The 11,186-nt window shown below is 30.7% G+C and overlaps 2 protein-coding genes across 5 annotated transcripts; one reads left to right on the forward strand and one right to left on the reverse strand.

Annotated features, from left to right (window-relative positions):
- The first annotated feature begins 2,438 nt into the window (after positions 1–2,438).
- Positions 2,439–3,091, forward strand: LOC132035200 (uncharacterized). Its single transcript, XM_059425486.1, has one exon. It carries the CDS (start codon positions 2,505–2,507, stop codon positions 2,994–2,996), a length of 492 nt encoding a protein of 163 aa, XP_059281469.1. The 5' UTR covers positions 2,439–2,504; the 3' UTR covers positions 2,997–3,091.
- Positions 3,092–4,456: 1,365 nt separating this feature from the next.
- LOC132032833 (putative HVA22-like protein g) lies at positions 4,457–10,927 on the reverse strand. 4 transcript variants are annotated; one of them, XM_059422592.1, is made up of 9 exons: positions 10,719–10,927; positions 10,318–10,361; positions 10,142–10,213; positions 9,959–10,028; positions 9,677–9,723; positions 9,410–9,508; positions 8,389–8,445; positions 7,535–7,811; positions 4,457–4,891 (listed from the first exon to the last, which is right to left on the reverse strand). In XM_059422592.1, exons 5-9 carry the CDS (start codon positions 9,706–9,708, stop codon positions 4,628–4,630), a joined length of 729 nt encoding a protein of 242 aa, XP_059278575.1. In that variant the 5' UTR covers positions 9,709–9,723; positions 9,959–10,028; positions 10,142–10,213; positions 10,318–10,361; positions 10,719–10,927; the 3' UTR covers positions 4,457–4,627. The 4 variants fall into 4 exon arrangements, with proteins under 4 accessions (XP_059278575.1, XP_059278574.1, XP_059278576.1 ...); XM_059422591.1 differs by having other exon boundaries at positions 9,959–10,009; positions 10,138–10,213; XM_059422593.1 differs by lacking the exon at positions 9,959–10,028 and having other exon boundaries at positions 10,184–10,213.
- Positions 10,928–11,186: the final 259 nt, after the last annotated feature.

Raw genomic sequence — 11,186 nt, forward strand, 5'->3', positions numbered from 1 at the left:
ACTACAATGTTATATTAATCGTGTTTATCAAATTTCTACTTTGTTTTGTTTTAAACATGTAAAATTAATTTAACAATTTGAATTAGAATTATCCAAATCAAAATTTGATAAAAAATAATAAGTATTTTACACCTTTAAATTAATCGAATTAAAATTGAAAGTATCAATTGATGCTTAAATATTGCTATTGTTTTATTTCAAGAGAGGAATAGTTTTCCTTTAAATAAGCTTCTTTTTAAAAAGTATTAATAAATTTTGCAGACTTTGGATTCTTAAGAAACATTAATATAATAATACGGAGCACAAACTTCATATATATTAATCGATTAACATAATATGTATGTATATATGTATATATATACGTATATATATATATATATAATACATATATATATATATATATATATATATATATATATATATATATATATATATATATATATATATATATATATATATATAAAAACAGTACTAAACTAATAATGTAAAAAACAAGTTGTACCCTATATTAAAAAAATCAAATAATATTCGTGGTAATTTAAAGTATTCTCGTTAAGTCAATAATGATGGATTCATCGCTATATGCGTATCAACCCATTAATGGGAACAAATGAAATTATTGTACAGTGTGTATATATTAATCGTGTTTTGAGCATAGTGTGTATATATATATGTGTGTGTGCGCATAAAAACAGTACAAACTTATATATGTTTATTAGCAATGTAACATATGTATATATATTATCACTATCCAAACACAATTATATATATATATATATACATTATAATCCAAAGTATTGAGCTCGTGCACAGGTATACGCCGTCTAGTAATCAATATAATTAGTACAATAAGGCACACAATTTTCTAGACAAAGTGCAATGATGATTATTTCTGACAGTTAGATGAGTTCTTTTTATAACGTATAAACTACACGTTAATTCACTATCATTTTTGAGAAGTTAGTTCCAAAGTAATCTTATTGTTTGGTTACTGAAAACAAAAATGATTAGAATATGATAAAGACTAGACTCGAATGAGTCACGTGACCTTTTTTGTATCTTTCTCTTATTAATTTTCACTTTTCCACTAACGTAATCGATAAAAGTTTTGTGATCTTTCCACAAATGGCCGGTGGAAGTCACTATTTACTTTTTAAATTATCCACTAGCTATTTTTAATTTAAACAGTTGAATAACGATTATTTAGGTTAATTCTTTAAATTTTTGCCTATCATTAAAAATCTACTTTATTTTTTAAGAGAAGATTTGTAGGATCTACTTCAATCACTATAGGTGAAATAAGTGCACTAATAAGGAGATTAATTAATAGCTTGCCGTAATTGAAATCAATAACATAAAAGAAGGTCACAAGTAAGAGTTCATTTAAAGACATTCCTTAAAGAAAAATAAAATAAATAAAATAGAAAAATAAAGAAAGACAAAAGACCAGCAAAAACCTCAGACCAATTAAGTTAAAAGATAGTGACAATATACGTCAATAATTGCGTTACTCCAACAAACCAAAATTCACTATATGAATTACTTCTCTATTTGTCTTTTTTTTATAATCACGTAGATGCTGCGTCATCAAGTATATACTCTCTGTATATACTTAACTTAATCAATATAATTTGTTTTTTTTAACACCAATAAGGCACTCATTTTTTCTTTACAAAATGCAATGATGATTATTTCTGACAATAAGATGATTCTGTAACGTACAGAATACACGTTAATTCACAATCACTTTGAGAAGTTGGTTAGTGAAAACAAAATGATAAAGACTATACTTGAATGAGTGACGTGACCTTTTTTGTATCATTATCCTATTAATAAATATTCACTTTTATAGAAAAGTAATCTATAAAAATTTGGGATTTTTACACAAAACCGGCTGAATTTATTGTTTATTTTTTCTAGACGTTATACACAGGGGTGGAGTCAGAGATTAAGATTTGCGATAGGCCGAATCAGGTAGTTCTAGTTCAAACTTTGTATTTATCTTAAAAAACTCATTTAAAATATAAAAATTATTAATCCCACAATGTGAGGTTTGGGGTGAGTAAAATATACGCAAAACTTACCTCTACTTTAGTAGGTAGTGAGGATGTTTCCGAAAATTGCAAATCATACACCATATTAGGTGTGTTGATTTTTATACATAGTAAAAAAATGCTACCGAATATGATCTTACTCATGCAAGATTCAACAATACATGAATAACTTAACTTCTAACCCAGCTATCAGACGATCCCTTTGTGATTTTATATCCATTGATTAATCACAATTCTCACTATATTGCTTATTAATATAATAATAAAATTTTATCTGTAGTTAGCTTTATAATTAAGTAATCTGATTATACTAGATATTTATATGTAATTACATTATTAGTCCAAATTTCTCTCTTATATAACCCACACACCAAACTCATACACTCCTCCTTTCATTCTTAGCCACTGTCTCTCTCTTTCTCTAGAACCTTCTCTCACTAAACCTCAGCCATGTCTTCCATGGACTCAACCACACCGGAAAACCCTCTCCTACGCCGCCGTAACTCCGTTATCCTCCCTACAAAACTCAACCTACAATCATCACCGTCAACCACCGCCACGTCATCATCATCATCATCATCATCAACGAATTCGGATTATGAGTTGTTTTCGATTAAGCCTGTATCGTATACTTCCTTAAGAGATCTAATGCCGCCGCTTTCAACCGTTAATTCACCTAGACCTAATAATGAATCCGCTGGTGGTTCCGAAATCTCGATTAGGAATCATTTGGTTAAGCAAGCTGCTTGGGCTTATTTACAGCCTATGTCTACTTCGCCGGATTCCGATGGACGGAATTTGTTCAGCCGGTTGTTTTACCGGTCACCGGTTAATAATCCGGTCGCTAGAGTTATTGAGTTTGTTGATCGGTTCATTTTTGGTCCGTTAACTAGAGCTGTTGATTGGTTGCTTCGTGCGGTTCGGATTCGGAGCTCCAGATAGCGACCCGACCCGTTCCGACATACAGAATATATGGTCATAAATGTAAAATGCCTGTTATTTTTCTCATGTTATCACAAAAAAAATTAAAAACAAATGGAGCAGGAAAAAAGTTCAATAAAAAAAAGTTAAAAATTTTGAGTGCTTTTTTTTTTTTTTTTTGGGTGTTACTTACAGGGTACAAATTTCTTTTTTTGGCTCCACAAGAGGTGTTGATTGGCTGCTGCGTGCTATTTGGATCCGGAGCTCCAGATAACCGACCCGACCCGGTATATAGTGTATATTTCCATTTTGGAAGTGTTAAACTTCTAGTTTTTAAAATGTTTAATTAATAGGGTCAGAAATGTAAAAGAAAAGGTGGGGAAAAAAAAAAATTCAAAACAAGTGGAGAAGGAAAAATATTATCTATAAAAAAAAAAATTAAAATCTGAATGCTTTTTCTTTTTTAGTTTATTTACAAATTACAATGCACAAATTTCTTATTTTTTGCTGACCTTTGACTAGTGGTGTTGATTGGTTACTTAAGTGCGTTTCGGATTAGGAGGTCACCGACTCGACCAGATATATAGAATTTATTCCGTTTTCGAATTGTCAACTTCTAGTTTTTAAAATATAAAAGTAGGGTCAGAAATGTACAACGCCTTTCGTTTTTCTCGTGTTACTATATTAAAGAAAAAAGGTGGAAAAAAAATGGTGCAGGAAAAAAGTTCAATAAAAAAATGTATTTAAAAATCTGAGTGTTTTTTTCTTCATTTTTGGTTATTTACAAATTACAATGTAAAACTCCTAAAAGGGTGGCTGAGTTGGTTCAGCGAGTGATTTTCAATAAGGGAGAAGATCAATTCGCGTCACTAACAATCTTCTCCAGTCTGAGCTCGTCTTGACCGGGCTTGCTAGTGCGGTTTACATCTTCTATATGCTATTTCATTAGGAGCAGGGTTTAGAGCGTACCCAAGAAGCAGAGGCAAATTCAGCATTTTAAGATAATGGGTTCACCATTGTATAGTGACATCAAATTGGCCAGCAAAACGTTTAAAGGCTACTTAGAATTCTTTTTTAAAAAAGAATTAATAATGTATTTAGTGGGTTCGATCTCGCAACTTTTAAGGGATTAAACCCAACACTTAATTAGTGCTCCATTTAATCTTATTTGACCATGTGTTCCTTCAGTTAATATTAGCTATATCATAAAAATTATATACATAATATATCGAATTTAATCGGGTGATTATGAATTCATGTGACCCATTGTCTCACTTTTTCTATATAAATTCGCCCCTGCCAGTAGCGGCCACAAGTTCCCAACTTTTTTAGTAAGTACACTATTGATTGGCTAACGGATACTTTAGATGGAGCGCCTATAGTGTCATAAATGTACAACGCTTTTCATTTTTCTCATGTTATATTAAAGAAAAACTGTTAAAAGAAAAACTGGAAAAAAAATGAAACAATTCAAAAACAAATGGAGCAGGAAAAAAGTTCAATAAAAAAAACATTTCAAAAAAATCTGAGTGTTTTTCTTCCATTTTGGTTATTTACAAATTACAATGTACAAAATTCTTATACTATTTCTAGTAAACCAATTTGTTACTATTTCTAGTACTAGTAAACTATTGATTGACTAACTGATGCCCTTAGTTGGAGCGCCTATATTTGGACCGGCCATCTGAACCGGGTTCAAGATAGTCCGGGTCTAGGTAAAGATCCTCCGGGTGCACGTGAACCGTTTCCGGTTTAGAAGGATGAAAGATGGACCGCCGTGGCGATTGTGGTGGCTGCCGCCTATCGGATGGTGCCTTGTTCCTCCTGAATAACCCGAAGGAGGACGACGATGATGGTGGTGCTGGTGGGGCCGAAGGAGGTGGCGGTCTGCGGGAATGGTCAGTACCATTTCTTTGCTGCAAGAATTGATCAAATATTTAAAACATTACGGATTTATATATAAGAGAAAATATAATAAATAAGCAGGTACGTGTTTAGATGGATGTACTAAAACCGGGAATAAATCTTATCTATTAAAATGATTGGAATGTCTTTGAAAATAATTATAAAAATATAAATTTGAAAATATTTTTTTTATATAAAATGACAATGACAAAAATAGCAAAAAGATAATTACAAATTATGTTTTAGGAAGAGTTTTATTGGAGATTACGAAGATATATTAGGGCTAAATATAAGCTCTAGAATAGTAAGTTAGGAGTGACTAACTTATAACTCTTGATTGGTTTTGACTTATAAGCACTTTTGGTTCTTACTAAACACCTAAATAAACTAAAAAGTTTTTATAAGTTAGTCAACCGTCACCATAAATCATAATCACATAAATATTACTCCCTCGATTTCAATTTAGGTGTTTTAGTTTGACTGGACACACATTTTAAGAAGGTAAAAAGATTTGCATATTGTAGCTTAAAATTAAGATGTTTGTGATATACCAGAATGTTATTTGAATCTTGCGGTATCAAACATGAAATGTTAGATGTTAAACTTAGATATTACTAAATATAAAAAGTGACATTCTTTTTTAAAAGACTAAAAAGAAAAATAAAATGTATAAATTAAAACATAGGGAGTATGATATATTTGACAATTCACTACAAATATGCCAATCAAATTGAAATAGAGGAAGTAACGAGGAAATAACAAAATTGATGATAGTGATAGTGCGAAATAAAGTGGTTATTAAAGGAACGGTGATGAATGATTGGTCAATAATTTTTGTTGGTATTCATAGAATTGTATGATTGTTTGGTTGAGAATAAAGAATTATATGAACAACCTATGAAACTTGAAACGTGTAAGATTGTCTCATTATTAACAAGTTTATTTTTCTTTCATTTAATCCCTAAGGATGGTTCCTTATAATTTAATATGAAGATTCGTCCATAAATAAGCTATAAAATCTTGAACTATAGTCTTTGTATTTTACAATCAGCCTTTAAGTTTTGTTGTCTCATTTCATGTATCGTTTTATTTCACATTTTTAAAATAAATATGCCAATCCGTGATCTACACGTTTGAACAGAACTTGTCACATTAAAAGTCGCATTCGAGCACCTCACCCATTTGAAGATCATGAATTACAACTTTAGAAGTGAGCAGTGTCAAATGGGCGAGTTAAATTAAGTTTGGGCAGGTCTGAAGTGGATTAGATAATAAATGAACTAATTATTAACTCGATTAAATATTATTTGCGCTAGAAAAGACTGGATCAAGATGAGTTGAGTTAAACCTTGGATTATTATCCAACCCATCCAACTTTACAAAGTTTTAATTTTTTTTTCATTTGTTTGCTTATAATTAGTTTGTTACCTTTATTATTAATATAACACATAAAATAAAATAACAATTTTAATAAAGTTTCAAATGGATCAATCCGGAATAAGTATTAGCCCCAATAAGTCAAACTCTTAGATGAGGTGAATTGAATGAATCAAGATTGAGTTAATAAATGGATGGGTTAAACTTAGGTGCGTTACGCAGGTCAGGTCTTTAAAAAAATTTCAAACGGGTCAATCTGGAATAAGCATGGATTTATTTTATTTGTGCAATTTGAAATTTCGGGATTGGGCACAGTATGAACATTCCTAGGAATATGGATCTCAAGGACTAGTATAAAAGTCTCATTTTTCCATCACATAATAATGCCAAATTTGGTTATACCAATGAAGATGGTTTTTAGAATTCAAACGTCATAATAATAGGAAGATCAAATTTAGTGTGTAACGAATCTTGCTTATACCAATGTGATAAGAAGAATATATATCTTGTCTCAAGAAGCAAACTCGAAATGAGGGAAATCAAAAAGTATGGACCTAAGCTATAATCCACTTTGAAATGAAAATTCGAAAGGAAGTTGGACCGGCCCAATATTATTTCAAGGCCCAACAAGTAGACTTCTTGGAGTCCAATACAGAATTCATAGGCGAAATAAGCCTACGCGATCATATTTCGGTCCTATCTTTTAAAAATAGCCACTCTCCTAGAGTTTTCCTTATGTATATTGAAAATTCCAAGATAGTGACTATTTTTCAATTATAGGAACATAAAAGTGGTTATTTCTTAATGTTTCTCTAATTCATCCCAGCCTACCGTCTTACCCTTCGCTCAATTTGTTTTCATTTTTTTCTATTGGTTCAATTCTCGCCCTGGGGTGGAATCTTACATAAAACACTTATTCATACGCAGTGTTTATACCAAGCCAAGTATGTCAACCTTAAGAAATATAAATCAAGGCGACAATCCATATAAAGGTGTATACAAAAGAAAAATGGCTTGTACATATTGGTTTGGTTTAAACACTAGCTGCAAGTACAGACTTTGAGACCTCTAATTACGTGTTGGTCGGTTACGTATACTTTCTTAATCCTTTATTTTCTCGAAATCTAGATTTTGGGTTAATTAAAACGGTCAAGGTAGAACTCTAGAAAAGCTTTCAAAAAGACTAATCTACATGCAAAACATTCACCAATCAAGAAAATATGATGATCAAGAATTTAAGTAGTTAAATGGAGGGAGATAATGTATGAGAAAAGTACCTCAGAGCTGAGCTGTGAACTTCTTCTAGATGGTGAAGCTACAAAATCAAGCAATTCAAAGAATTTTGCCTGTCCCAATTCAGTGCAATTTTGCCAGTAATAAATGGCCAAGTCAAATGCCCTTGCTCTGAACTCTAGAAAACCTCTGTCAATATCTGGTTCATGCTTTGATACATATGGTTTTAGTAATGTATCATATATGTATCCTGTTCCCTTTGTTTTTGGATACCATAAGTATATTATAAGTGCCAATTTTGCCTCATTGTACATTGGTAGCCTGAAATAACAGCATAAACAGAAGGTCAAATGCAAAATGCAGATCACAAGGTTTACGGTCTAGTGATACCGGTAAGAGTCTTTTGGGCATGTGAGTTCAATTATAATTTATTTTTATTTTATTTTTTTTAAAAAAGAATACAAATCGTAGTTTCATGCTATGATGTTAGGACTCTTCAAAACTGTCGACCGGTGTGTAACGGACCTTCCAAAAGTACTGCATTTTTGAAGGACCTAACACGGGTGCGGAAGACATCTTTGAAGAGTCTGAGTAACATTAATTTCATGTATCAGATGGAAGGCCAAGAAGATTATGCAAATTGCAGTCCATAAATGTGTGCAATCTAATGGTACCGGTGAGAGTTTTCTGACCAACAAGTGTGAGTTCGATTATAATTTTTCTTAATAGAATGCAAATCATTGTTTCATGCTATGTTGGTTGTTCGGATTCTTCAAAAATATCGTCGGGTATTGTATTTTTAGAGGATCCGATTCGAATGCGGCTACATTTTAGAGTCTTCAAAGAACATAGATTTCATATATCACATGGAAGGCCTAGAAGTTTATTGAGTTCATACCATGCCATGCATACATCACCAATGCTCTCAAATATTCTTAACAAAGCAACAATGATCCTGAACAAGAAAAAAAAAAAAATTAGGAACTAATCAAGATTTAAGTGGATATCATCATCAAGTCCCAACTAAGACAAAACATATACCATTAGATGACCAAAAAGATCAAGAAACAGTTCACCTACAATCTTGTTCAAATTTTTTCAAGATTGGATTTTAAGATACAAGTAAAAAAGCACCAGGTCAAGAAACGAATAAAGTTCCAATAGACCCAAGTATGTATCATTTACTTTCTAGAATCTCATAGTGCTTTGCCTACATGTCATTTTCATATGGGAAGTTGTAAATTGCTAACAACTCTCTGTCAATTATGGACTAAAGAAAAGACTTTTGGTTATCATTGGTTGACCTAAAGTTTATCAAAGGGAAACCCCTTAATAATCATTCGATTAAAAGTTATAATAATTTGACATTTTTTTATTAATCTAACAAAGCTTGAACATGCCAAAAAACTACTCAAAACCAATTATTTCTACAATACCCTTTTTGCCACCTTTGCTTTCTTGATGGTTCAACCCCTCACACCCACGCCACCCCAACCCATCCTCAGTTAACAACCCCACCTCTCCAAGATAAACTAAAAATAATCTTTCACCTCTTCCACTTTATTTGACACTATTTTTTTATTACTAGTCATTTGGACATAAATTTAGTTGAAATTTAAAAAAAGAGTTTTTGAAGTTGAAGTTAAGAAATGGTATTTGGAAGTTGAGGTTGTATTTGAACATGCATTTAATTTTTCGGGAGAAACAATTATGTCCAAATATGACCTTACAGAAAAAGGAAAATGGCGCGTTTCTATATTTCCTTAATGAGAAGCTTTAATAACAACACTACTTTTACGACATGTTTAAAATCGACCAAAAATTTCAAATATTTTCCTTTCTTAATAAATTTGTATCAAATTAAAAACAAAGTGAAAAGTAGGATATAAGAGTAAAGAGTAAAAGAATAAAGCTATTACCAATATTGGCACCAAAATCTGAGTTCTTCAATACTAACTTTGTTCTTCTCAATAGTCCTATAACATTCAAAAGCAGGATATGCATATCCAAGAACCAATCTGCAAATAAATTTTACAAAGCAAAGTTCAATAAATACACGAAAACCCCACATACAAACAATAACAAACCAAAAGCAATAAAGCCAACAAAATCCAAAAGACAGAAAAACAGAAGGAATCATCAAAGCAAAACAGTAGAAACAAAAAGACAAAAAACACATCACTTACACTAAACTGCTTGTGAGGAGTTCTCCCAACATTTTTCTTCACAATTCCTACATAAAGAACAACACAAACACTCAAACCATTAGCAAAAAATTTGAAAAATATCCATAAAAATTGAATCTTGATGTAAAAAAAAAAAAAAATTAAAAATAACTTTGGTTCTTCAAATGCCTAAAAAACAGCACAGATATTCAACCATTACCAAAATATTTAAAAATATCCCATAAAAATTGAATCTTGATCAAACTGTTACAACAAAAAAAAAAAAAAAAAAAAAAAACTAACTTGTTGAACTTGAAATGGGAGAAACCCAAAAGCTAAATTATCAAAAATAAACTTGGGTTCTTCAAAATGCCTTAAAAACACAAACAATCACCAATTAGCAAGAATTTGAAAAAATATCCATAAAAATTGAATCTTGATCAAACTGCAAAAAAAAAAAAAAAAAAAAAAAAAAAAAGAACTTACTTGTTGAACTCTAAATGGAAGAAAACCCAGAAGCTAAATTACCAATAAAAGAACTTGGGATCTTCAAAATGCCTAAAAACAACAAAACAATCAACCCATTAACAAAAATTATAAGATATATCCATAAAAATTGAATCTTGATCAAACTGTAAAAAAAAAAAAAAAAAAAACCTTACTTGCTGAACTTGTAAATGAGAGAAACTTGGGACCTTCAAAATGCCTGAAAAAAACAAGAAAACAATCAACCCATTAGCAAAACTTTGAAAAAATATAACATAAAAATTGAATCTTGAACAAACTGTAATAAGAAAAAAAACTAACTTGGATGTTCTATAAGAGAAATGATTCAAAGAAATTATAAGGTATTTCAAGAACTACAGTGAATTTTTTTAATAACAATGAGCAAAAAAAAAAAAAAAAACTCTATTTAATTACTTTTGTGTAAAGAAAGAATCTTAAATAGATATAACACAAACACTCAACCCATTAGAAAAATAACTGAAAAATACCAATAAAAATTGAATCTTTAACAAAAAAAAATGAAAAAGAAAAATATTCAATCTTTAAACTTACTTACCAAAATAAACTTGTGATCTTCTATCTATGAGAGAAATGATTCAAAGGGGTTTAAAGAACTATAATGAAATTTTTGAACAAAAATGAGAAAGAAGAAAAAATGAATATAGTTGCTTTTGTGTAAAGAAAGGATCTCAAATTATGGAGGAAAAAATAAAGTATATAACTGTAAGAGGAAAACGTGACTGGAGAGAAACAAGTTAGTATGATTATTATAGGAACGTGCAAGGCTCTATATATATATATATATATTGTATGTATGTATATATCTTGTGGGGTGGTGGGGTAGGGGGTGGGGGTGGCGTGGGGTTTAGACTGGGTAAAACTTAGAAGAGAAAGGCATTTGACGATTTCTTGAGAGGGACGCCTTGTTTTTTTTTTCTTTATGTTGTTCTTGATTCAGTTTTTCTTTGGCCCGTCGTTTGATTCGCGGATTAAATTATTTCGAAATATAATTTTAGGATTATAA

Source organism: Lycium ferocissimum, chromosome 10, assembly GCF_029784015.1.
Source record: "Lycium ferocissimum isolate CSIRO_LF1 chromosome 10, AGI_CSIRO_Lferr_CH_V1, whole genome shotgun sequence".
NCBI lineage: Eukaryota > Viridiplantae > Streptophyta > Magnoliopsida > Solanales > Solanaceae > Lycium > Lycium ferocissimum.

Bases quoted from the DNA above. Each gene is read 5' to 3' on its own strand.
- LOC132035200 (XM_059425486.1), top strand. From the start codon at position 2,505: ATGTCTTCCATGGACTCAACCACACCGGAAAACCCTCTCCTACGCCGC.
- LOC132032833 (XM_059422593.1), bottom strand. From the start codon at position 9,708: ATGTTGGGAGAACTCCTCACAAGCAGTTTAGT. The intron at 9,509-9,676 runs GTAAGTGATGTG...ATTTATTTGCAG, and splicing joins CTCCTCACAAGCAGTTTAGT to ATTGGTTCTTGGATATGCAT. The intron at 4,892-7,534 runs GTACTTTTCTCA...CAATTCTTGCAG, and splicing joins GTTCACAGCTCAGCTCTGAG to CAAAGAAATGGTACTGACCA.